At 50.7% G+C, this 27980-nt stretch overlaps 1 protein-coding gene across 2 annotated transcripts in view; it reads right to left on the minus strand.

The window, feature by feature from the left end:
• The window catches only part of LIFR (LIF receptor subunit alpha), a 59960-nt gene that overhangs the window by 28093 nt on the left and 3887 nt on the right, over positions 1 to 27980 (minus strand). For both annotated transcript variants that reach the window (XM_036410451.2, XM_045571842.1), the window contains exons 2-5: positions 9986 to 10143; positions 7851 to 7965; positions 5743 to 5882; positions 3025 to 3188 (exon numbers count right to left, since the gene is read on the minus strand). In XM_036410451.2, coding sequence (XP_036266344.1) covers positions 3025 to 3188; positions 5743 to 5882; positions 7851 to 7965; positions 9986 to 10121 — 555 coding nt within the window. In that variant the 5' untranslated portion in view covers positions 10122 to 10143. The remainder of the gene's footprint in view (positions 1 to 3024; positions 3189 to 5742; positions 5883 to 7850; positions 7966 to 9985; positions 10144 to 27980) is intronic.

The following is a 27980-nucleotide window of genomic DNA, read 5'->3' on the forward strand; positions in this document are numbered from 1 at the left end:
AAAAAATGAAAATAATAATAAAAGAAAAAGGGGAAAGGAACCCACTGGCCGGTCTTGGAGACCCTGGGGCCACGGCTTCCTCATGAACGTGCCGAAAGACACGGAGGTCTGTCCTGAATGGATGGTGGGCGCACCTACGTTTGAATTTGCAAACTTAGAAGATCCTCAGAGAGAGTTGCTCACAAATATGTAACTGATAGAATACTAGTAGGCTTGGGTATTTTCACAGGGGATTTACACACTTTGGAGAGAACTTAGGATTGAGTTAATGAAGTAGATAAATGATACAAGAAACTAAAGGCAATATAAGAAATTATACTAAAAAAAAAAGAGAGAGAATAGTATCTACTACTTGGTTGAGTTGTAAATAGTGTTTATATAATTATAATACAAAAAATAAATACTGGTCTAACAAAAATTATAACAAAAATATACCGAGAAAAGATAAAAATTCTGGGGGGGGGGGGGGCGGGGGGGCCCATAGGGCATGAAAGCAAGCACACAAGTATGTGAGGTGACAGGGGACTAAATTCTCATCTTCCATTGTTGAGAGGTAATAAAACATTGCTCACAACCAGAAAAAAAAGGAAGGGAGAACGGGAGCAGCAAAGGTGCCACATGACCCACAGGTGGCTGCTCACGCCCTGCCCTGCCAGTGCAGCGCCTGGCTTCCATGGCTGTATGGGACGGGGTGGCAGAAACTGGCAACTTATAAACAAAAACACTCTAAGCATACTTCCAAGCTGAACATCAATATACAGTGTTCTTGATCTTTAAAGTATTATAAAATAATTGCATTATAACCTGCCACAAAATGACTGATAATAAGCAATTCTAACCGGTTCTGATATTAATAATGCATAATTATAAATTAAAAATGTCACTTTTATGGACCTGGCTCCTTTACCCTCTTATATTTCACTTTTTAAAATGAACTTGTTCGATCTCTATTTTCTTACCTCTGGCTGTGTCTCCCATACTAAGATTTTTCTTCAAAGATCACATGTACTCTCAAAAGCAGAGAATTACTACCTTGCCTTTGCAGTCCTGTTATGAATGAGTCATATAACCTTAGAATAATATTTCCGTTCATTCATGTTTGATTTCACTACACTTCAAAGAGATTCCCTATTATTCTAGCATCCCTACATTAGTTTTTAAAAAATCCACCCCACAAAGGAAGTAATGACAGCTAATAACTGGTTAGCAGCTTTATAAATATCCTATCATTAACTAGAGCAAATATCAGCACCAATTTACAGATGAGAGAAAGGAGGTTTCAAGAAGTTACCCTAAGCCAAGAAGTAGGAACCCACAAAATCTTAAGGCATAATAAAAAGCTACGTAATGTAATTTTAAGTGAGTAATAATTCTGAGACAATAGGGTAGAGCTATATCACATATAGCTGTGAATTACAATGACAGGCAAGGATTGCCATTAAAATTCCAGAAAAATAAGAACATCTTAGGCTGAGGTAAGTAGGATGGGCTTTCAAATAAGGAGCAGGATTTTTACAAGAGCCTTGAAACCTAGGTTCAGTTTGGATAGGTGAAAAGGAAGGGAGGGCATCATAGATGAAAAATTATATTCTTGCGATGTAAAATAATTGCAGTGGCTGAGCAGACTCTGGCCCCAGACTGCCTGGGTTTGAGTCCTGGCCCCACTGCTCAGTGTCTCTCCGGGACTCTGTCTCTCCATCTGTAAAACGGGGCTGATGCTTGTAGTGCCTCCTCCCTCATGGGCCTGCGGTGCGGAGCAGAGAACTAACACGTATAGAGCTTTTACAACAGTGTCGGGAACTCTGGAGGCGTGAGAGACATGCTAACAACAGTGGCTGCTACAGTTTCAGGAATGTAAAACTTGGATTGTCAAAAAGGAAAAACAAGGTAGCTATTAAATAGAATATCCTATGGATCTTTACTATTTCATCTATGTACTTAGGCAAAGAAATAGTAGCATCTTTCAAACCCACTAAGGAAGAAGAGTAAAAGGATAGAAGGGGGAATTACCACGTTACCAGCTGTCAAAACTTCTCACTACTATTCCTCACTATCCCTTAGAATTAGCTGTGTTTTCCGACGGTCTTAGGCTACCCTGCTGTAGAGCCTAAGACCATCGGAAAACACAGATATTGACATTACGATTCATTAACAGTAGCAAAATTACAGTTATAAAGTAGCAACGAAAATAATTTTATGGTTGGGAGTCACCACAACATGAGGAGTTGTATTAAAGGGTCTCGGCATTAGGAAGGTTGAGAACCACTGCCTTAGATTAAGACCAAACTAAACACAGATCATGAGGAAACCCATTAAAATTGGATTTAAAAAAATAAGAGGAAAAAACACTAAATATAAGAATCATATTAAGATATATTCAAACATACATATTTATACAACATTTCTTAATAATTACTATGGCTAAATGTTTCAAAACATTTCTTTTTTATGTTTTAATATTAGACAAATATAAAATAATAAACTAAATTATACATACACTTTTGTTTTATTTATGTAAAAACATGCATGTAAAACAGGCTAGACTGGAACACAGAAAGAAAATGTTCACTGTGCCCAAGTGATAGAATTATGGATTGATCCTCCCTTAATTTCCTTTTTATAATGGCTGACATAATTTTAATTGTTGAGTTATTAGTGGGCATTTTTCCACACTGATTTTTAGAGAGAGAGGGAGGGAGAGTGAGGAAGAGAGAGAGAAATATTAATGAGAGAGAAGGGTTGATCGGCCTCCTGCATGCTCCTTACTGGTGGACTGAGCTTACAATCTGGGCATGTGCCCTGACCAGGAATCAAACCAGCCACCTCTTGGCTCATGGGTTGACGCTCAACCACTGAGCCACACCGGCCGGGGCTGAGTGATTAGTTTTTAATGAATCCTGAAAAGACATCTGATCTACTTCCCTAATAACCCAAAGGTTCACTGATGTCACCTTAAAAGCCATTTTAAAAAGCACTCAGCCTCTTTAATGCCATAGGAAAAAAATCTACCTGGTTCAGACTTACTAATTTTACGAGTTCCATGTTCTCTGTACGCAGGACTTTAATTTCCCAAAGGACGTTTGCGATACGGGGAAAAGCAGAGCCCTTGTCACTCCACTCCAGGTGCAATGTGGAAGTTGAGAAATTGGCGGACAAACGCAGGATCTCCGGAGGGTCTGGGATGAGGGCTTCGAAAAGGAAACGGGATAACGCTCAGGAAAATAAGTAATGACTTTTCCTACTGTACTTCCATTAGTCAACTCATCTTAAACTCTATTCCTCCCTGATAAAAAAATAAGTCCTCAAGGATGAGATGCAAACTCTTAAACCTATTCGAGGGGAAAAGAGAACAGGGTGAAGGGGGAGAAAAGCATTTCGGCGCCCAGAGCGGGGAGCCCAGCGCCGGGGTGCCCATAGGGTGCTGGGCTTCAGCACGGTGGCTCTTTCAAACACTCCAGGGCAGCAAGAGGCGGTGACTTTAACGTTATGGGTCAGGGGCGTATTTTACTAAGGCGACATTCATCCACTCAAGTGCTGTCCTCCCCGAAACGCCCACACAATTTACAGTTTGTCTATCGATAAATGGCAACGGGAGGCTCTTCAAAACACAGGTCATACCCAGTATTTCAAGCTCCAGGCAGCAATTATAAATGAAAGGCTCGCTCGCTCTCTCTCTCTCTCTCTCCCTCCTTCCCTCCCTCTCTCTCTCTCTCTCTCTCCCTCCCTCCCTCCCTCTCCCTCCCTCCCTCCCTCCCTCCCTCCCTCCCTCCCTCCCTCCCTCCCTCCCTCCCTCCCCTTCACTTCGTTCTCTAGGGTATGCGCGGGAAGGTACCTGAGCTCCCATGATACTGGAAAATAGATACTTAAGAACAACTTTTAGCTTTCTAGAAACTAGGACCGTTCAGCTAAGAAATTCCACCAATCCTGTTTGTTTATTTTTTAAAGCGAGAGCATTTTTCTCCCAAAGCTCCCTGTTCTTTTTGCCTCGGGACATCTGAGGTCGGGAGCCTTCCCAGCTCCTTCGTAGGCTCCACAGTATTTATGCTGCCTCAGACCGATCAGGTTATTACAAGAGACGTAGACATTAAAATGCTTAAAAGGACTTTTTGTTGTCCAAAGCCTAGCCCTTGCCGATTAGAAAGTAATCACATGTACACACATATATACGTTAGACATCTTGTTCTCCCTGGGTATGCACACTTTTAAAAGCATCTCAAGATCTGGGGACCCTGGTTTCGCCTGCTTTTATTCAGTGGCAAAGGCCAAAGAGGCCTGCTTCCTCCAGCGCCCGCACCTCTAATCCCCCAGCTTCCCCTGCACACGGCAGGTGCCCGGGGACCTGCTGACGCCTCCACCGCCCTCTCTCCTGGTCATCTACTCTGCCTTTCAACTTCTTTCTTTCTTCTTTTTTTGTTTTGTTAATCATCACCTGAGCATATTTTTAGAGAGAGACAGAGTGAGAGAAACATTGATGAGAGAAAGAGAGAGAGAGAGAGAGAGAGAGAGAGGGAGAGACCAATTGGTTGTCTCCTGCATGAACCTGTACCAGGGCCAGGAATCAAGCCTGCAACCTGGGTACATGTCCTGGACTGGAATCGAACCAGGACCTTTAGTCCATAGGCCGATGCTCTATCCACTGAGCCACGCTGGCTGGAGCGCCATTCAGTTTCTTACCAGTGCTATCTTAGCAGCAGTGGTAGTAGTAATACTTAGTATTGGGATACTATTATCTAATATTCAAATCACAGTTGAGCCATTATTAAAAATGCTTTCATGAGATTACCCAATATGCAAAAACAATGAGCAATCAATCAAACAAGTCAGCTAGACTCTCCCCTGATGTGCCTTCCTCATCTTTCCTGACACTGTCACCCTCAAGCAGCTTCCCAGACAGGACTCTGAGCACCTGCTGCAGGTCAGACAGCACAAACGCGCTCTCAGACCGAGTCCTGGGGGATTTTTAAAAATCTGGGGAAAAACTGAGATTCCTCGTACAATACGACAAAGCAATTCCACATGGATGAAAGATTTGAATCGGGTAGAAAGCAAAACCAGAAACTCATCAAGAGAACTAGCAAGAAATTCTATTTACATAAAGACAAAAACCCGCGGTGTGAAAAAGTTAGAATTTTAAACTTGGAAAGGTATTTGTAACAAAAAGGACAGAAGTAACAACCATAATAATTCCAGCATGAGAAAATTTACAAAGGATAGAAATCATTCAAAAAAATATAAATGACTGATAATTAAAAATAATAGCCATCACAGAAATGCAAAAACAGCGGAGCTGTAATCTGGGGGCCAATGTATTGAAATGGAAACTACGACGGACAATCCCCAGTCCTGTCCAGGAGCTGGGAGAACAGGCACAGTCGAAGACGATGCTTTGGGGACTACAAAGAGATTCCGAATTTTTGGAGAACAACTGGCCATGGACACAAAAAAACACAATAAGTGGCATTTCCTTCAAGGCGGCGTTCCCAAGTCTAGGCCCTCAGCCTATCGAAATCATCACACCACGTCAGAAACATGTATGTGCAAGAGATACTCATGAAAGCACTGGTTAGAATATTGAAAAACTGGGGGGAAAAAAAAAACTCTCCGTGTTAACAACCAACCATTTAAAGCGATTATGGCACCCCCGCCCCGCTCCGTTTGGTGGAATAGGATGCAGTTTCTATTTGGGTAACGACTGGGAAATCTGAGTCACTTTCCAAACTCACGTTCTTTTCAAATACTTACACACATTTCTTTCACTCAGTATGAATCTGCTGATAGAACTTCCAAAATCCTGTAGAGGGCTTATCGTGATTTCATAGTGCCCAGGTGCAAGCGCTGGGATTTTAGTATTTGTTTTCCCCAACTGGTAACAAGTACGGGGCCTGCAACGTAAGAAATCAAATTTTAGTCAGCAGATCAAACGAACAGAACACGTCCCGTTAAAACTTGATTAACACAAAAGGCACTAGAAAATATCTTACGCTCTTTTGTACACAAAATCACGACAGGCTATCCTGCCTTTTAAGGATGCCAAGGGGGGGGGGGGGGTAACAGTAAGGGCATCGCTGCGGGTGGAAGAAAAGTCGCCAGGTTGTAGCAGAAAGTGGAGGAAGCACGGATGATTTCTCCCAGGCCCAGGACGGCCACGCGAGCTCTGCAAACCCGGCCTGACCTTCCACTGCACACCCCCACCTCCCTGAACACCCCTCTGCCACCCGACACGGACCTCAGGAAGGATGCTGGCTGCTCTCAACCAGAAACACACTCTCAACTTGTCTGCTCCTCTGTCTTGGCTCCTGGTTCACTGAGCAAACTTTCTGGGCAATTCTGCCTTCAGAATGCTTCTCCTTCCCACCCACTCCCTCTCGGACAGAGCGTCTGCCTGCCCTGGGGCTCCGTGGCCCTTCGGATCTTTACGAAACACGTTTCCTTTCTTTCACCGTCACTCACACGCTTTTCTAACTTCCCATAAACAATGTGACCCAAGCAAAGGGACTCTGGGGGCTCCCACGCCCCTGCCTGCACCCCAGCACCTAACAGGGCCCATTCACGTCATTCACTCCGGGCTGAGGACTTCAAACTCGGGGCTCCCTCCTCTCCGCTCGTGGGTGAGGCTTCTTTTGGTGCCAGCAACACAGCCAGCACAGGGCAGGGGCACAGGAACTAAAGCAACAGACCCAAGTGAAGCCATGTGACTCCACGCCTGCCACCCGCTACCCTGTAACCTGCTACCCTGCTACCTGCTACCCTACCCACTATCCTGCCACCCTGTTACCCTGTTATCCTATTACCCTGTTACCCTACCCTGTTACCTGCTACTCTGCTACCCACTACCCTGTTACCCTGCTACCTGCCACCTGCCACCAGATACAAAGCCTGGCTAAACAGCCATGAAGTCAGATTGCTATCAATAGCTTGCTCATACCACAAACGCTTACTCAGACCGGAAAAGAAAAACAAAACACAAAATACACCTTGTAAAGGTTAAAGTTAATCCCATGCGTTTTTTCCACTCCGTCTCCCTTACCAGCTGTTTCCCACAGAAAGTGCAAACAACGGCAGCTCCACCTCTGGAGAGGGGCTCCCTGCCCCACACGTCCCATCAGTGAACTCCTGGGGGGCGCTGACTCCCTCTCCCTGTGGCCTGCAGGGGGGGCTCCTCACACCTTTGAGGTCCCCCTTGTGCACTCGCAGTGGGACGGCACTCCCCACCCCTTGAAGTGGGGCCTGCAGACGTGATTTCAGTCGAAGAGAAAGCTAAGTGAAGTCACATGATCACTTCCACTCCCAGGAGGCCGTGGGAAGCCCTCCAGCTGTGCTCCCTGCTTCCGGTCACCACAGCCCTGGGCCTGGGCCGAGGGGCAGACTCGGCAGAGATACCAGCGGACCCAAGAGAGCACAGGACACAGCGCCAAAGCACCCTTTATTTCCGCAGCAGAGAGGAAAGGCGCCAGAACGGAGGGCTGTTTCTGCAGCACAACCAGACTCACCCAAGCTGATACGTTACCCCAGCTCTTAGGACAACACGCCACCAATGCCCACCAAGTGAGAGGAAAGCCTGAGTGTCCCAGTATGTAACCGCACATCTACATCCATCGCCATGGGAACCACCCATCAGCCCCCTGGGACGTGGAGCTGCTCAGTGGGGTCCTCTGGAATCACCGAGGCCAGCGCTGGGGAACACCCTGCCCACGGGCCTTAGGAGTCCCAGGACACCACTGGGTCTGGCCCTGCCAAGGCGTTAGAGATGAGTTGGCTAAATGTTTGACCAAATTCTGCATGCTAACTTTTAATCCGATAATTTTGCTCATAGGCGGGAGCTGTCAGCGGACCCAGGTAGTCCCATTTACCTGTTTTTGATGCAAACGTCGTACAGCGCATCGCGGCCTGCTCCAGGGGGCGCTCTCCACGAACAGTCCCAGGCTTGTAAGTCACTGGTCACACACTTCAGGTCCCGAGGAGCGCCTGCAGACAGACAGACACACACACACACACACACACACACACACACACACACACAAACACCGCGCTTAATGATGGAACCGCATGTGAAAAGCAAGTTCAACTGTAATTGGTAAGTACAAACGTATGTGCTGGCAGAGGGCCCCCGCTCTGGGTGCGGAGGGGGAGCCTGCGGGCCCCGGAGGGGGCTGCTTTTGCGTTTTTTTTTGTAGTTCGGGCTTAAAACAGCTCCAGAGGAACCTGATGAAAGCGGGCCAATCGCTGACCACGCAGGGGAAAGGCTTCTATCAAAAATCCCTCTTCCAGGCAACGGCCATAAATAGAGGGAGCGCCTGTGTGGAGTCTGCGGTGGGACCAGAGGGGGCCTAGGAGGATTTTTATCTCCAAGAGCCTCATTTGCTAAAAAAAGAGAAAAAGAACTCTAGGTAAAAGCTATGTCTTTCCCACAAACAGGGCTCTCGACACTCCCAGGCACCCCTGCCTCGCGGCTGGCTACCAGACTGCCACCTACATGGAAAACCCATAACCAGCCTCCAGGCTGTTACGCAGCACATTAAATCTCCACGGTAATGAGCTCACACAAGCATGTGAAAAGTATATTGTTCACGAGGGCCTAAACAATGGCAAAGCAGCCTTCCGGAAGATCGCAATTCTAACAGCACTCCTTGCGCCTATAAAGCAGCGTTACGTCATGGGACATGTCAGCACTGTGCAATGGGAAAATGTGTTTCCAAGAGGAAAATGCGAAGAAAAGAGGGCACCAGAGGGGGGAAAGGGAAAGGATGAAAGGGGGGAAAGGAAGGGAGGGAGGAGGGAGAGGGAAAAGCAATGAAAGTACAAAAGAGGTATTCTATCTCAGACTCTGCATCAGCCATTTTCAACCTTTGCATCTCATGGCACACATAAACTACCAAAATTCTGGAGCACAGCAAAAAATACATTTTTCACCAATACGACAAAAAAAATAAAATAAAAAAATAGGTATCATTTTAATTAATTCACACCTTATGACTAGTGTGTTGACTGCTGTTATTTTCTTTTTAAAAAAATATATATATTTTATTGATTTTTTTTTTTTTTTACAGAGAGGGAGAGGGATAGAGAGTTAGAAACATTGATGAGAGAGAATCATCCATCAGCTGCCTCTTGCACACCCCCTACTGGGGATGTGCCCGTAACCAAGGTGCATGCCCTTGGCCGGAATCGAACCTGGGACCTCTCAGTTCCACAGGCTGACGGCTCTATCCACTGAGCCGAACCGGTTTCGGCTGCTGTCATTTTCTTAGTTGACAATCTAAGGCAAGAGAGGTCAGTGCCCCTGACTAAACAGTCATGTTTTAAAAATTACTGCGGCACATCAGCCGAAAAAGAACCCTGCTCTACATAAATGTCTATGAAAAAAGCCTTTTTCTCTAGTTTTCACATGGAGCTGGCATGATATTTACATCAGCACTAAACCATAAAGCTGTTTGCATAAAAGAAAACAAAAACATTGTAAGCGCTCACATTAGAAAGTATCAGTGATTATAATAAAGCAATTTAATGGTGATCTTGGGGAAATGGAAACAGCATCAGAACTAAACCCAGGGGCAGAAGGATAATGTTTTATACAAATAAATTAGGTGACATCTAAACAAACCTTCTTAATGCAGTTAAATAGAATGAAAACACACAACATATTGCAGAGAAATACAGTGTTGGGTGTGGAGGTGGGAGGGGAGCGGCTGGCCCGGAGGAGCCTGGGAGAGTTCGGGAGAGCCGGGGCTGCATGCGTTTTTCAAAAAGCACAGAACTTGATCCCAAACGGGTGGATTTTATGGAACGTACATTACACCCGAGCTTGTGAAATGGGGAAAGAATGCTTAGATCTAGCTTTCAGGGCCTTTTAAAAAGCCGCCGAATGTACGTAGAAAAAAAGGTGACCGAGAGATGGGTTTTATCCACCAGCAAACCCTCGAGGTTCCAATGGAGACACGGGACTGCGGGGCAGTCCGCTGGCTGCCGGTGACGCCGAGGCACTCACCCTTCCTCTGGCCGCTCGCGTGATCCATCAGACACAGGAGCACAAACGTGGACAAGAACCGCCGGAGATGTGAGGTCATCCTCCCTTCGCCGGCCGCCATCCGGGTCGGTCGTCCTAGACACGAGGCAGGGCCCATCCTCCGTCCGGCGCGGTCAGCCCTGGACGGGGGAGTGGGGGGCAGAAGGTCAGAGGGCGCTCCGCCCGCCCCGGCCTCGCGCCGGGCATGTGCCCACCGCGGGCATGGAGAACGGGCCGGACCACGGCTGAAACCCCGCACGCTAATCCCCGGGGACGCTGGGCTCCGCCGGCCGGGCTTTAGGGCACATTAGCGATCGGGCACAGCTGTTGCCGCAGATCCATTAGAGCACATGTGTCGAACACAAGGCCCTCGGGCCAAATCCGTCCTGCCAGGCCTTGCAATGTGGCCCGCACGGCGCTGTCATCACTGCATTCCGCTGCGTTTCCATCACAATGACAGTTTATGACTGTTCAGTAAACCATTCGGCCCGCGATTTAGGCTGGATTTTAGACTTTGGCCCCTTCTCTGATTGAGTTCGACACCCCTACATTAGAGGGTCACTTTTCAAACGACCGGCTTCAAGTTCAAGGTTACGACCGAGCACCATGCTCTCCGCTCTAATGCTACCAGAGCAGAAGCAGCAGGCATGGAACTGAAGCGCAGACAGACAATTTTAAGGGACCCATGGAATGACACACTTCAAATTAATTCGTTTACATGCACCTTTACAGTCGCTCATTGATGACAAGTAATATCAGTTTTCCTTTGACACGGTGGTGTAAAGTTTCTATTTCACATACATTTAAATATAATAGTTTAAAGAGTAAAAAACAATGGGAAAAGGAAGATAGGGGTTTTGCAGATGTGATAAAAATACTGGTTATGACACGTAAGCACATGGCGCTTGCAAACGGTGACTGGCCTGGTGGGTGGCAGTGAGGGGCCTGGTGGGCGGCAGGGAGGGGCCAGGGCAGCAGCCCAAGGGCCAGGCCCTCCTCCAGGCACTGAGCACAGCACCAAACTAGACAGAGGCCCTGCCCTCAAGGACCTCATCAGATTCTAATTCGCAAAGACACACACCTAAACAAGAGAGAGCTTTGCCTTCCTGATACGCTCTTTGAAAGAGTAAGTCCGTGTGCATGAGCGTGAGCAAGATCTGACTGATGTGGAGGCGCCATGACAACCTCAGGGAACAAGCAGCAGTGAGTACCAAGTCCCTAAGGCAAAGACAAGCTCCCCAGGAAGAGGGGCTGAGAGCCGGGAGACGCAAAGGGACGTGGGCTGGTCATGGCCAAGGGCAGGGTTTGGGGTTTAACGGGGTTCAGAGGAGAAGTCACCGGAGTGCTTTAACCAGGAGAGACCCTGATCTGGGGTGCACTTGGAGAATTTTCCTCCATCTGCTGCGTGGAGGACAGACTCTGGCAGTGGGGGAGAGACTTTAGAAAGTAAAAAAAAAAAAAAAAAAAAAAAAAAAAAAAAAACAGGATGCCATGAAAAAGGAATAATCAGAAATAAAAATAGCTCTTACAAGTTGAAGACATTGCTTAATATTAAAATGCTTTCAAAGACAGATAAAAACATTGAGCAATCTTTCAGAGCAAACAGAAGAGAAAAATAGAAAATGTCACAGGAGATAGATACAGGGACTTGATAAGGGAAAGGAAATCCAACATCTAAATCACCAGAGCCTGAGAGGAGAATCCAGAGCCTGAGAAGAGAATCTGGAGCCTGAGAGGAGAATCCAGAGCCTGAGGGGAGAATCCAGAGCCTGAGAGGAGAATCCAGAGCCTGATTGGAGAATCCAGATCCTGAGAGGAGAATCCAGAGCCTGAGAGGAGAATCCAGAGCCTGAGAGGAGAATCCAGAAAACACTCTCCAAGGATATGGCAAGGCCCCCCGCGTGGCTGCCGCTGAGTGCCGTCCAAAAGCAAGGACGGGGCCCCAACTGCTTAAACAATCAGAACCGAACATACACGAGGCCGACCCCACATGGGGACAAGGTTCAGCGATGCTCAGGATGAACCGCTTTCCAGTCCAGCCCAGTGTCGTCGTAATGACTTATCAGAATGAAAATGTACTCACGGGACGTCTGAAACGCAATGTAATAGAATTACATCGTCTGTATGGGAGTAACTGGATGAAGGAGACAAAAATAACCACACACCCTATTCACCGGCTGGCCACGCATGACCTTGAAGTGAGATAGCCCCTCACTACACGTTCCTAGTCCTTAAAAAAAAAAAAAAGGGGGTGGAGTGTCCCACAAAGTGGCAAAGGCAGGGGGTGGAGGCATGGAGGCCCGCCCAAGGGAGGTGCTGGGGACTCAGGTGCTATCCCGGCTCCATCCCTAACGAGCGGGAGTCTGAGGGCAGACCGCTTACCCTCCCCCTCGGCTGCAGGCAGGGCATCAGAGGCCAGCTCTTCTCCGGCCACAGGGGGCTTCCCAGGGGGAGCAGCAGCCTCACGCGCCTGCTGGGCCCCATGCAGCGGGCACACTCCTGGCACAGGCCCGCGCCAGCAAGTGCGACTGCCCGGGCCGCCCCGAGGAGGTCAGTGGGCATCGGGGTGGGGGCTATCAGGAGCAGAAGCATCAAAGGCAGGTCGCCAACTGAGAACAGGCAGGATGACCTGCCCACTTTCCTTTGTCATCCCACCGACAGAGTACATTCCAAGCAAGTCATTTGGGCCAGGGGTCGCCAGCCATACCAGTGACCTGCGGACCCCCGGTGGTGGGTGAGGTCCGAAGGGCTGGCGACCGCTGACCTAGGTGATGCAGTCATACTATGCTTGTACAGACCTCGTTTCTCTGCCGGGCAAAACTGCCAAGCGGACGTATCTGAGGCTGATGGACACGTGAACAGAGCCTCTGGGGTGTGTTTCCGAGAAAAGGACCCGTGAAACGTGTCTCTGCTCCCTCCTGGTCACGGCACTGTCAGCATTGGCTTTTCTCCCCACTCGGCCTTGCTCGTAGAGCAGATTCCGGGAGCTAATCTTCAGACCCGGATAGCCGCCCGGGCTGCAGCAGCCGACGAAGGAGGCAAATGCCCGGAGAGCAGGGCAGGCACCGAGCCGCACAGGCAGCGAACCCAGCTGCCCGCCGAGTCTCCGAGGGGGCGGCCACCGGCCTGGAACCCACTCTCTGAAAGGCTGCTCCAGGATGTGACTCAACCCCCCCTCAAAGGAGGCAGAAAACAAAAATGAGAAACAGGCCCTCGCTGATGTGGCTCAGTGGATAGAGCATCAGCCTGCAGACCCAAGGATCCTGGGTTCGAATCCAGTCAAGGGCACATGCCACGGTTGCAGGCTCAATTCCCGGCCCTGGTTGGGACGTATGCAGGAGGCAACCAACTGATGTGTCTATCTCACATGGATGTTTCTCTCTGTCTCTCCCCTCCTCCCATGCTCTCTAAAAATCAATGGAAAAATATCCCCCAGGGAGAAGGTGGGGAGCGCACCACCCCTGTGCCAGGCGTTGGGCATTCCCAGGAGGCCAGCTGCCCCCTCCCCTGCTTCCACACTTTACAGCCATTGCAGGGGCTCCACAAACGGGGGCCAGCAGCCAGGCCCAGCCACCTGCACCTCTGTGAATAGTGGCACTAGGACAGGGCAAGCCCACTGCTTGTGCCCCGCCCCTGGCTACTTCCCAGGCAGCTTAGGGCTGAATGGCTTCCACAAAGACAAAACCAGGTACTGCCCGGCTCCCTACCCTCAGTGGGATGGCCCTGCCCGAAGGCAGCACTTCCTGCTTTTGTAATTCCCCCAACAGCCTGCAGCTCCCTGGGCAGAGTTCCCTGCTCACCATCAGCCCCGGGGTCCCAGCACCTAGCACTGAGCAGACACTGTGAATGCTAAGCCAGCACCTGGATGAGTGAACAAGACACAAATGAGCCGAAACCGGTTTGGCTCAGTGGATAAAGCATCGGTCTGTGGACTGAAAGGCCCCAGGTTTGATTCCGGTCAAGGGCATGTACATTGGTTGTGGGCACATCCCTAGTGGTGGGAGGTGTTTCTAGCTCTCTATCAGTGTTTCTCTCTCATCGGTGTTTCTAGCTCTCTATCCCTCTCCCTTCCTCTCCGTAGAAAATCAACTATATACACACATATATATATACATATATATATATATATATATATATATATATATATATACACACACACACACATACACACACACACACACACACACACACACACACATATATATAGTTGATTTTCTACAGAGAGGGAGAGGAAGGGAGAGGGATATATATATATCCCTCTCCCTTCCTCTCATATATATATTCCTGTCATATATATATGACAAAAATGAATATGACAAAAATGAATACACTTCTATGCTCTAGGCTTTGGATGGTTGTGACCCAAACTCAGAGCCTAAGTCGGGGCTGTGGTTTCTGGACCCTGTGCCGAGGAGCCCCCAGCACAGAAGCACCTGAACTGGGTATTATGGCATATTTTAAATTTTCAAAGCAAAGAAAGTGATATCTGTTCAACACTGTGGAAACCTTCAGCTCAAGACGGCTGTTTCCGCCCGAGGCCATGCTGCAGGCCTCTCGGTGAAGGGCGAGTTGCTGTGATAAAACACAAGTGCCATCCGGAGCTCAGCACAGGAATGGGGATGAGCCCAGGCCAGGGGGCGTGGATGCTCAGAGGATCATCCCAATACCCCAAGGTTGTGCGGGTTCAATCCCTGGTCAGGGCACTTCTGAGAACCAACCAATGAATGCATAAATAAGTGGAACGACAAATCTCTCTCTCCCCCTCTCACAACCCCTTCTCTCTAAAATCAACACATAAAAAAATAAAAAAGAAAGAAAGAAATGGAAATGAGGGTGGACGGGTCCAGTCTGGTACCAAAGTTTGGGACGCTATGCAGTCCCTAACAGGTTCATACGTGTGGCTGTTGACGAATGAAATAAAAACGTTTCCCCTAGCCTAAGCCGGTTTGGCTCAGTGGTAGAGCATCAGTCTTCGGACTAAGGTCCCAGGTTTGATTCCAGTCCAGGGCATGTACCTTGGTTGTGAGCACATCCCCGGTAGGGGGTGTGCAAGAGGCAGCTGGTCGATGTTTCTCTCTCATCGATGTTTCTGACTCTCTCTCCCTCTCCCTTCCTCTCTGCAAAAAATCAATAAAATATATATATTTTCTAAAATGCTTCCCCTAACGTGGATAGGCATTATTTTCTTTAAGCTGCTATTGCTGTGTCGGGTTATAAATCCTTAGTAAGCGGTCTGGAACTGGCTGCTCCACAAAAGGACCTGCTAGGTGTCCCTTCTGACCCGGGGCACCGGGAACCCGCTAAGGAGACACTCAGGCCTGGGAACCCAGGAGTGTGAGAGGCCAGGGATGGCTCTCGGTTTCCATGGCGATGCTTCAGCGTGCCCTCCCACTCCGGGCAGGAGGGTCACTGAAACCCAGCTCCGCTTTGTGAAAATACATCTCAGTGGATTCTGCCGAAAGGACCATGATTACTTCTTGGTCTGCCATTCAAACAGAACGCTCCCGTCGCCTTCACCGTGTCCTGCGTTTCCCGGGAACGCTTCGCCCTGCCATCCGGACGGGGCTTCCATGGAAGCTCACCACTTCGGCCGTCTTCCCCACAGGGAGGGCCTCCCTGTCCATCGAACCAGGACCTCCTGGCTCCTGGGTGGACGCTCACCCACGGAGCCACACAGGCTGGGCAGGGATATCTTTTTTCTTAAACGTTAACCTTTTCCAACTGTTTGGCTATAAATGCATTTCCTGGATCGTGTGGTCAAAATGCCCTTTTTTGGTGGTGACCGGTAATTTGCGATGTTTTAGTGATCAACTGCTTCTTCTATCTTTTGCCTGTTTTTTTTATTTATTTTTTTATTTTCCTTGCTAGGTATTAATCTCTTCCTCACTGCTTGGTAAGAAAGAAATATCCCAAGACGCACATCAGCTGTGTCTGCAGCCCAACCCAGGCTCGCCCTGCTCCGCACCTCCAGCCTCTGCTCCTCCCGGCAGACAACGCCCTCCCGGGGGCCACCACCCCCCTCCACACCACAGAGGGCCAGCACTGCTGCTCCCCTCAGGCTCCACACTGCCCCCTCAAACCAGGGCATCTAAGGAACACCCTCGGGGATGTCCCTCACACTCCCTCCTGCCCACCCCCGGGGGCCACCGGAAGCCTCTCTGTCACACTGGAGAAAGCGACCGGCAGGCAGGAGCTAATCAATGCCCGGCACACCAATGAACTGTTTGTCCCTCTGTCGCAGTGGCAAAAGGCTCTCTTCTTACAGTAAAGGGACAGCCTCGAGAACACGCCTTCTCCTTCAAAAACATCCCAACGGCCTTTAACATGCAGAAGGCATGGCCAACACGGACCTTCAGAGAGATTCCGGAGCAGCTCCACCCCCAGTGTCTGCGCCCTCACAATCTCACCGAGGCCCAGGAATACTTTTTTTTTTTAATAAAAAATATGTTTTTATTGATTTTTAGAGAGAGAGGAAGTGAGAGAAAGAGAGAAACATCCATGATGAGAGGAACATCCACTGGCTGCCTCCTGCACACCCCCTACAGGGGATCCAGCCTGCGAGCTGGACAGGTACCCTGACCGGGAATCGAACCAGGACCTCCTGGTTCCTGGGCGGACACTCACCCACGGAGCCACACAGGATGGGCAGGGATATATATTTTTTTTTTTTCTTAAACGTTAACCTTTTCCAACTTTTGGCTATAAATGCATTTCCTGGATCGTGTGGCAAAAATGCCCTTTTCTGGTGGTGACCGGTAATTTGCAATGTTTTAGTAATAACCCGCTTCTTCTATCTTTTGCCTGTTATTTTTCCTCGTTAGGTATTAATCTCTCCCTTACTGCTCGGTAAGAAAGAAATATCCCAAGATGCACATTAGCTGTTGTCTACACTGTAAATCTAGTTCCAGATTGCTTTCTCGCTTCCCAGTGAGGTGTCTGCCTGACTTTCATGAAGCCAGATTTCTCATCTTTGTCCCTTGCGAGTTCTGAACAAAATTTCCCTCTCCTGCCAAGATTATGTCAATTGTCACCTAGACTGTCCTCAAGTACACTGAGGCTTTTACTCGGCTAAGCTGTGATCCATATGAAATTAATTTTGGTGATCGGTGTGAGTCAGGGACTCATCCCTACCAAATGGTCACCGCTTATCCCAACACCCACTCCTCCCCGCACCAACCCCTAGGGGTCCTCAGGATGCCACTCCTTGCCAAGCCCTTGATGGGCCCCTGGCCCACTGCCCCTCCACCCCACCGTCCCTCACTCCAGCATCATCCGACTAATGACTTCCAAACCCGTGTGCCCTGGCACTGGCCTCCTTCGGGTTCTGGATGCACCATAGCGGGCACTTTCTTGCCTATCCACACCAGCCCACTCAGATGCGGTCCTTTGGGAATGACAATGTTTTGATGCTACACATCCCTTGGGTGTTTCAGAGATTGTAAGAAACTCCGCCTGCACGAAAAACTCACTTTCCCTCGCAAAGAGACTCTCGTGCCCCCTGGTCCCTTCATGGCACCAATCACCCTGGATTCCTCCTCCTTCCTCACCCCTTCCACCTAACTCACCAGATTCACCCCCAAAACAGGCCTGGATTCTCTCCCCTCCCCCCTAGATCTATCTCCACGTCCAGGGCTCTGGCTCGGGGCATCCAAACCACCCTTATCCATCCCGTGGCTGCCAGCGAGGGCCTCCACAATCCGTCTTCCACAGTGACTGGCCCGGCTTTCAGTCTCACCTTTATGTTTAACCCTCTTCCTCGTCCAAACTCAGGCTGAACGCCAGAAGGCTGCACAGACCGTAGGCAGGACAAACTCACAATCACACCTGGACTCCACCATCTGCTCTCCTCTCACCCCTCCGGGGCAGACCGCACCCCGAGCTCTCTCAACGCTCCCACTGAGCCTCGTCTAACTTCCGCGTGGGCCTGTGTCAGGTCACACCAGGCATTCCAGAGAGTCTTCCTTCCCTTCCTCGCTCCCTCTTTCCCCATCCGTTATGACCTCCCTACCAGCAGGGATTCATCTTGCATCTAAGGTAAGGTGACCAGACGTCCCGCTTTTGGCGGGACAGTCCCGATTTTTAACAATTTGCCCCACGTCTCGTGGCGTTGGGACGTCTAGCCACCTTAATCTTTTTTTTTTTTTTTTTAAATATATTTTATTGATTTTATACAGAGAGGAAGGGAGAGAGATAGAGAGTTAGAAACATCGATGAGAGAGAGTCATTGATCAGCTGCCTCTTGCACACCCCCTACTGGGGATATGCCCGCAACCAAGGTACATGCCCTTGACCGGAATCGAACCCAGGTCCCTTTAGTCCCCAAGCCGACGCTCTATCCATTGAGCCAAACCGGTTTCGGCTAGCCACCTTAATCTTAGGGGGCTTTCCATCTATTGAGTGGCTTGAACAGATCCACCCCAACGGAGTCTTTGGGAAGGACTTCAAATACTTGGATGACTCCCAGTTGTTGCTCTATATTCCAGAGAGAACGTCGAATGGTAGGTTTCTGAGTGTACTGGTTTGCCATTAAGTTCTCAAGTGTTATTTTTCGGATGGCATGTGTTGTTTACATTTATATATTACGAGCAGGCGCGGTTTTACGTTCTTTCAATGCAATATTAAGTTTAACCCTGTCCCAAGCTTAGGAGGTCAGTTTTATCCTCCCCTTTTTATAAGCAGGGAAATGGAGCACCGACAGGGTCTGACGCTGGCTGGCGGGGGCACTCAGTGCGTCGGGGGCAGAGCTTGGATTTCAATCCAGGTCTGACTTACATTTTCTCCCTGGACCGTGACACTGGACTGGAAAATATGGAGCAAAACTCACGGAACCGGGGTGTAAGTCCGGGGCTCCAGGCCCTCGCCCGTCAGTGACTCAGTGGCAGGTGTGTGGCCTGAGACAAGTCCCCTAACAGCTCTGACATTACACAGCGACGGCCCAGGGCCTACTTTCCCTGCGTTAAATGTCATAAAAAAATGTGTAGGTGCATGATTCTTAGATGTCACACCTTGTCTGTCTCCTGCATGAACCAGAAGAGGGAGAACGTGATCAGGAATGCTGATCACCCCTGAGTCCCCAGCTTAATGCTGTTCTTGGGGGGAAATACCACCTGCTTGATCAAGCACCTCTATTTCTACAGCAGGACAAGGCCCCGCAGTTCAGGGAACAAAGAAACCCCGCCAGCCACCACCTTGCTGCCCTCCTTCCAATGCTATGCACATGCTTTTCACTGCTCAGCTCTCGCGGCAGCAGGTGCACGCTCCACTCACTGGAGGGCCAGCCCATCACCCATCAGCTGAGGAAGGCAGTCAGCGGAGATGCCAGGAGAAGGGGGGGCAGTTAGCTGCTCACTGCCGGGGCGCCTCCTGCAGGAGCCGGAGTCCAGGGTAGTCACGGCCTTCAGGGTTTTCCAAGAAATGAAGGTTTGTTGTTGTTTCTCAATGTGAGATCTCCTTATTTGTAAATGCTGGCAACTAAGTCCAATTTTTTTTCCCCAAAAAAAACCTCGCACGGGGCCAAACAAAACACGCGCGCGGGCCAAACACAGTTCTGAGGGCGCCAGTTAACAACCTGTTTCAAAACGCACTGGCGTTAGAAACTCCTGGTCTTGCTGCCGCAATAACCTGAAGATATAAACTGTGTGAAGGCTTTCCTTCCGGCGCACAGGTTTCTGACACGCATGTGCTGGGACGCCTTCTCAACCCTCCTCGGGGTCTGAATCCGCGCGCTCCCTGCTCCAGAAGAACCCGAGCAGTCTTTTTCTTTCTCTGGGGTGTTGTTTAACCCCAAATCTATAGAAATCCCACGCATCCTGTTAGAATGCAAATGCTTCTCTCCCAAAAAGAAAAACACACCAAAAACCCTGAGACTGACCTCTTCCTGAGTCTCCTGCACAAGGGTGGAAGGCAGAGTGAAAAACCAACAGACCCTGACATAACTGGCCCCGGGCAGAGCTGTTCAGGAAAGGGTCACTGTCAAGAAAGCAGACTCCACAGACCAGAACGTGTGAGCTGGACGCGGATCCCGGATCCAATTACAGGGAGAGGGTCCCTAGGGTGGGGTGCCCAGCCCCACCGCACCCCCTTATCTGACGAGCCTACTGCGCTGGGGAAGCAGGGGTCAGAGACGCGCAGGAGGTGTCTTGGTTTGAACGAGATCTTACCGAAAGCCCGAAACATATTTATGTGCAAGATGAAGAAATACAGAATTGTAAAAAAAAAAATTACAGGGCGGTGTGTGGGGGGGTCTTTTCACCACGTGACCAGCGGTGCTGACTTATGGATGCTGTTCCCATGGACAAGGCTACAGGCAGATGTGACAGAGTCCCTGACACTGACTGAGGAGCTGGATGGAGACACAGGTATCCTATTCATCAAACCACAAGGTTAAGAAATGGGCAACATAGCAAATATGTTGGATGAAATAAGGAGGATTCCGATGAATTCACCCAACGAATGCACGCTGACCCAGTAAGATCAGTTCAGCAGAGGCAGTCTCAGACGATGATGATGGTGACAGCAAGAGGCAGAGAATGAACACACACGGGCTGGAGCAGAGCTGATTCAGCAGCAACCCACTGGAAACACACCAAAGACTGGTCAGTGGGATGGAGCCTTAGGCAAAGCAACTGCCAAAGTAAGAAGGAGAGGGTGTGTCTTGTCTCCTCACTCCATCACTGCCCCCCCCCCCAATCCCCCCGCGGCGGTAGTAAAATCTGGGGGAGGCATCTTTAGCCTGGAAAATTCCCAGGTAATTAACACAACATCCAGGCAGTGTTATAGTGAAGCAGAAGCTATTACAATTGCCTTGATGACCACCCAAATTACTACGCGTTCCCACTCCAATACGGATCTTACTCCACGTGTTCTCATCCCATCCCCCATCCGTGCAGCCAACTCCCTGCTTCCCCCGGACTCTACCCCTGGCCTTACTGGGGTGTGACTGACAGAAAGGTTTAGTGTTTAAAGTGCACAGCGTGATGACTTGCTATACGCACACACCGTACAGCGGTTACCGCAGTCAAGTTCATTAACACATCTGCCGCCTCCCGGTGACCTTCCTCTCTGTGTGGGGTCTGCGCTCCGGGCCAACATCAGGCACCAAGGCATCAGGCACCTGTCCAGCTGCCCATCGGCTCCCGGAAACCCTCCTCTCACACCTGCCGGCTCCCGCCCTCCACCCAGCAGCTTCAGCCCAGGCAGCCGCTGTGTCTGCTGGCCTCTCCACTCCCTCATCCCCAGGCGCCCACACGGGGGGCCCCTGGTCATCCTACCAGGAGGCACACACGGTAAACACGTCCATGCGTGTGCAGATCTGTGTGTGAGAGCTTTAAACACGCGGAGGCTTCTTCCGACGGCTCATCGGGGGCTTCAGGAAGAGGCCGGCGCACCGGGCACCAGCGGGTGGGCCGTCATTGCCTCGCCTCGCTGCCTCCAGACTCCCTGGTCCTCCCCGCACAACCTCGGTCACCTTTCTGAAATGTCAGGCTCAGGCCTGAAACTTTCCACGGGCCAGCTTCGGCCTGGGCCAGGCTCCCTGCTGCTTCTGCGTCGTCTAAGGTCCCAGTCCCACGCCTGCCCACTGTCCCGTGCTCCGGTCCCGCCAGACCGCCAGGCTCCATCCTCCACGTCCCTGCACACGCCGTGCCCTCTGCCCGGTGCCCTCCTCACCCCGTTCTTCCCGGTCCACGTAGCAAACACCGCCTCGGCCTTCAAAACCCGGCTGGCATCTCTCCTTCCCACTATCTTTCCTTACTGGTCCCCAGACAGACACATGCCTGCTGCCAACTCCCACCCAGGGCATCCCTGCTGTCCGTCCTCAGTGAAAATAAGAGGAGTGTGAAATCTTATCATTTGCGGAGACCTGGATGGAATTGGAGAACATCATGCTGAGTGAAATAAGCCAGTCAATGAAAGAGAAACACCACATGACCTCACTCATTTATGGATAATAAGGAACATTATAAACTGATGAACCAAAAAGATAGATATAGAGACAGTAAAGCAACAGACAGACTGTCAAATTACAGCGGGGAGGGTAGGGAGAGGTGGGGGAGATGAGAGATCAACTGAAGGACTTGTACGCATGCATATAAGCATAACCAATGGATGCAAAACTCCGGGGAGGGAGGGCATGTATGGGAGTGGGGGGAGGGAATTGGTAAGATATGTAAACATATAATACCTTAATAAATAAAAGAAGAAGAAAAAAGAAATCATCCTTATGGTCTCTCCCAGGAGCCTAAGGACCAAAGCAGGCGTCTTCAAACTTTTTAAAGTGGGGGCCAGATCACGGTCCCTCAGAGAGCTGGAGGGCCGGACTATATGAACTACTAATTCCTACTGTAACACCTTGGCTGAGCTCACTGCCCAAAAAACCTGGCGGGCCGGATCAGACTCCTCTGCGGGCCGCATGTGGCCCGCGGGCCGTAGTTTGAAGACCCCTGGACCAAAGGCAGAGGAGAACCGCCTGGGGTAGGAGCCCTCCACGGCTCCCGGAGCACCTGAGCCTGTGTCCCAGCGGCCAGGCCCGGGGATGTGTGCGTCCCCCTCCCCCGGGGACCTGTGAGCCCCGCAATCACAGCGTGGCCTCCGGGCACGGGAGCTGAGGGCCCGGAGCAGCGGCCCCTGCCCTGCTGGCTGGCGCGGCACCTGACAGAGGGCGCTGCCACCAGGCGGAGTCTGCACGCCCACAGCGCCTGGCTGCTGTGCCATCAGGCACTCAGGGCCTCTCAGAGGCATCGGTGTCTCTTCATGAAGAGTGCACCCCTCCCCCACAATAAAAAACAAAACAAAACAGGAGGCTCGCTGCTGGCTCCACTGGGGGCGGGAGTAGCGCGGGCCTCGGAACGCCACGGTGGGGCTAGGAAACAGTGGGATATAAACAGAGAAGGAGATGCTGGCGCTGCTGGCGGCTCCGGCCTGTGAGTGATCTAACCGCCAGGCTGTCTGCACGGGAACCGGGCAGCAATGGCCCGCGGACCCGGCTTCGTCGTCCGTGAGGCTGCGCCAGGGAGGTAAAAGCCAAGGCCTCTTTCGTGACCGCCGAGGGTTTACTTTACAGTCAAATATTTACAACGGCCCTGGCCGGTTTGGCTCAGTGGATAGAGCATTGGCCTCAGGACTGAAAGGTCCCAGGTTCGATCCCGGTCAAGGGCATGGACCTCGGTTGCGGGCACATCCCCAGTAGGGGGTGTGCAGGAAGCCGCTGGTCGATGTGTCTCTCTCATTGATGTTTCTAGCTCTCTATCCCTCTCCCTTCCTCTCTGTAAAAAAAGAAAATATATCTTTAAAAAAATATTTATAATGGCTGCCAACTAAGAAAAAAAAACACACACACACACAACTATCCCTGCATAAAGGACAAATGATGAAATTAACGTCAGATAGGACCATTATTTTAAACGGAAGGCTTTATCGCTGTCATCCAAAGTAAGATTATGTGCCGGAATTTCCCAAACAGAATGCCCGTGAATTCCACTCGCCCTGAATTTATGGGTAGGAGCCCATCGCGGTAATCTTATAAAAGGCAATCTCCAAAAGGCGGGGCCCTCGCCGAAGACAGATGGAGGCAATTGTAAGACTATTAGCCCGGGGCATTCTCACGCGTGTGGAATGGAAGCCGTCACTAAATCACCGGCAGGTGTCAGGGAGAAGTCACCTCGTCTGCTCCCCGTGTAATTTGTGGAATACGCGGGAGGGATGTTTGTGTTCGAGGAAAAGGCACAGGACAACAAGGTCCCTTTCAAAACGGCAGGGGACGGCAGGAGGCTCCGGACGGCCCCCTGTGGTAGCAGGCTGGCTGTGTGTGCCTCTGGGCCCTGGACGGTACCCGTCACTCCCGTGTCATCCCCCATCCCAAGGCACGTCTGTCTGTCCTGGGCCCTGTGGAGGGTCTGGAGCGGACCCACTGCCTGGCACAGAAAGGCCCTGCTAGCTAGCGACGGAGCGGGTGCACCCGTGTGTCCTGAGGACGCTGTGAAAAAGCGGACCCTGGCCTTCAGGAACTCGTCATAGAGGATGACTGAAGAACGCAGTCACAGAAAAAAAAACTCCCTCCCATTCAAAACGCAACTTCTTGGCAGCAGAAAGCATTTCACTTTCAAAGTGAATAAAAAGTCAACAAAATATTTCCTCCCAGTGGCCAGAGGCAGTGGGATATTTTGTCAGAATGTCCTGAGACGCTTCTCAGAACAGTTGGATGTAAGCTATTTAAAAAAATAAAAATAAAAAGGCGATTCTGTTTAGAAACCCTGTGTGAACAGGAATGTACAACACTGGCCTCAGTCCTCAGACCAGGCTGGTGAGGCAGACGTAACGCCGGCACCCGCGGGCACCGTGCGCGGGATGTCACCCTCCCATTCCACGGAGCCGGAGACAGACACAGAGCCTGCCCACGCTCACACCGCAGGGGAGGGCAAGTGGGATCTCCACCCGTTTCCTTTAGAATATAACAAAGCTTTACATGCTGGAAGTCAGGGAAACACAAAGAGTAACGCTCACCTGTAATTCCAACGCGCAAAGGCAATCTCATCTAACGTTTGGTATATAATCTTTCTGGCACAGCCCTCTCCCCCTCACTCTTTCTCTCTCTCTCTCTCTCTCTCTCTCTCTCTCTCTCTCTCTCTCTCTCTCTCTGACACACACACACACACACACACACACACACACCAGCTTGTCCTCTTTCACATCCACCGTCCAAAAACAAAAACCTTAGATCAACTTGCACATACCGTTTTTGCAATCTGCATGTTGGGTTTACGAGTTCGGATTATGTTCCACATCCACCGGCACCGCCCTCCCTCAGGTTAATGCAGAAAGGGTGCCCATTATAAGGGTACTAGTAGCCCTGCACACGGATCCGTGCACCAGTAGCTCGGCAGTAGCTCTCTGCCGCCCTCCAGTGGCTCTCCGCCCACTGCCCCGCCTCCTGTAGCTCCCCCTTCCTACTTTCCCCTAACTGCCCCCCATAGCTTGCTGTCCTGCCTCCTCCTGTAGCTCTCTGCTGCCCCACCCTCCTGCTGACCCCAGATCCGGTCCTTTTGCTTTGCGGGGTAACGGCCATTTGCATATTATGTCTTTTATTATATAGGATGCCATCACTGGCGCAATCCATCTCCCTATCATTGGGCATTTCAGTTGTTTCCAGCTTATAATTATCACACTATCACAGACAAAGCCACGAGCGTCATTTTGGCAAATTAGAGGTGGGTTTTTTTTTGGCGTGCACTTTCTGTGGAGGTCACCAGATCCTGGAGATGAGTTCCCCCCAAGCTTCCCGAGAACACACCCCTCCCGAGGGGAAGACACCCCGTTTAGCAGCCTTCCCGCCCAGGGGAGGCTCCCCGTGGGGGGAGGAAGCTGCTGACAGGAATACGTGTCCACACGCCCCACGTGGGCGCGGACCGGGGCGACAGACCGGCCCCGTACGCATGCTTTGTGTTGTTTTTCCTTGAATTCCTGGCGGTGGAAATGCCTGACTAAGGGGACATGGCACATTTTTGAGGCTTTCGATGAGTAATCCAAAATTGCCCTCCTGGAAAGTTGTCACCGTTAAAACACCCACCGGCGGCATTTGGAAGTGACAATTTCCAAAACTCTCCGGCTGGCTCGCTTTGTGTTTAAACAATCAGATCCCTATATGGCCCTAAGTTTTTTTAAAAAAAAACAAAACAAACAAAAAAAAAAACAGTGAAGCTATTCAGAAGGCACTTCTGGAAAAACAGCAAAACAACCTGACAACAAAACGCTAGGTTTTAAAGTACGTATGTTTTCAAATACAAAACAGCATGTCCAAGGCACCGGGTCCCAGTGGCCTGAACTCAAGGAATTACTGCCTCCTGGGAGATCGGAGACCCGGGCTCAGAGACCCCCGCCAGGGAGCGAGGCTCAGCATCCTCACTTGCCCTCTGGCTCCTATGAGGCTGAAGAGTTTGGGCTTTAATAGCAACTTCCTCCATTTCTTAACGAGAAACTCACAAAATTGTATATCCCTCCTGCTCCATAGCTAAGGTGCAACCCGAAGTTCTTCAGATCCTTCTAGATAGTGCTTTGTCCCACAAATACCGAATGCCCACTCCTCTGGGGCTTGGGTTTTTTTTTGTTTTGTTTTAAATCAGGAAACTTAAGAGATTGACCAGATGGTCTCAGGCCTCGTCTGGCTCTCCAGTTCTGCACATCCGTGGGCTTACGTTCCTATGACCAGTAAGAGCTTTGCACGTTAAGCTCTATGGTGTTCTCCCGTGAAATCAGAGCCAGGTTTTCCAAAATGAACAGTTTTGCACCTACGGGACAATGCTGAGGATGCCGGTATCTCCGAGGCATGAACACAGGAGAAGCTTCCGGGGAGATGAAGACTTACGCTCCCACTTTGTTCCCTAGGACAGATCTCCAGCATGCTCTCGCCTCCTTCCCTCTCCTGCGCACTATAAGCACGGAGGCAAGGCACGGGAAACGGGACCTCACTGGCAAGGCAGTGGGTCCCCATGCCTGCCGGCAGGTATGGTGGGCACCCCGCTTTTAGGTGGCACGCTGGCTGGCACCCACCCTCCGGGGCTGTCGCCCTGCAGTCCTGGTGTGAAGTCCTGCTTCTCTGCCGCTTACTCCTGCCCGAACTCAATACGCACCCAGCTCTGTCGGCAGCACGCTGCTCCCCTGGCATTTCTAATATTAGAACCGGGAGCACCGCTTCTGCCACCACTTGTTATTTTCCACCAGATGCTCCTGCCACCTCCGCTTGGACTGTGCTCGGTCCGGGGTCTCCTGGGAGGAGTCTGCTTCTCCCCTCGGTGAGAGGAAGGTACAGCTCAGGGGGGTCCTCAGGATCCAGTGCCCCCCTCCAGGGAAGAGCCACACACAGACTCTCAGGAAGAAACATCGCCTCCTTGTGGTCGTTCAGGATACTGCCACTGAACAGTGCAGATACCTATTCTGAACCACAGGCACAGAGGAGGACTCCAAGGCTTATTCTGCACCTGCCCTCCAAACCAAGCGCATGGGTCCGAGCCAAGAGTTTCTTACCTCTGTGCGATGGTACACGGAAAATGCACCCACAGGGTGTTTTTCCTCACCTGGCACCAGAGAGCACAGCCCCTGCTCACAGGAGGGACCTCAGCAGCAATGACCATGCCGGGCGAGAAGGTGTGTGCAGTGCCTGCATCTCCACAGCTCGCAAAGGACATGCAAAGGGGGCCGTAAGAGCGCCTGAAACTCAAGCACCGAAGCCCCCACCTGTGTCGCCACCAGTTCAACAGGCAGCAGACGCTGTCGGCTTCTGCTACTGGCCTGCAGGGCCTTCGCTTCAGGGACAGGGACAAAGGCGATTTGCTTCAGGCTCGGGAGTCACAGAATCCACCCCTGACATAGATCTTGCGAAAGAGGGCTGGAGACAATATGATCTTACACGGAAATGGTCCCCTGGGTGCTGGGATCAACCAAGGAGAATAGGAAATGAGAAAAAAACCGGAAACCCCCGCTCTGCGGCATCACAGAGGTCCTGATGTTGAACTGGAGCCCAGGGGTCCTGTCCAGGGACAGGCGACGGGTCTCAGGGCGGTCTGTGACAACTGCTCGGCACAATGGCCATTTCCCAAGCTTTCAATTACCATGAAGGAACGTATATTTAGAACGACACGCAGATTAGAAGTGGGAAGAGGAAATACCACGGTTCCCGATATTCCCTAAAATAGACCATGCGCACATTCTTCCTGTGAGGAAAGGGACCTGCAGGAGGTACGGAGATGTGCTCATCGGTCTGTCATCAGCCCCAGAGGACTGAAACCTGCGGCTCGGAAAAAGGGCCGCTTTGAGAACTCAGTGCTTAACCAAACCACCAGCCCGCCGACATCCAGGTGAAGCTTCTGAGCAAACGACAGAAACCGCTACAATGTCCTAGAAAATTAGATACATTTTTAAGGCTTCATACTTCAGAGACTAGTGACCAATGCAACGGACTTAGAGCAATCATTGGAGAGGCTGCATT

The sequence above is a fragment of the Pipistrellus kuhlii genome, unplaced genomic scaffold (genome assembly GCF_014108245.1).
Source record: "Pipistrellus kuhlii isolate mPipKuh1 unplaced genomic scaffold, mPipKuh1.p scaffold_m20_p_4, whole genome shotgun sequence".
NCBI classification, from domain to species: Eukaryota; Metazoa; Chordata; class Mammalia; order Chiroptera; family Vespertilionidae; genus Pipistrellus; species Pipistrellus kuhlii.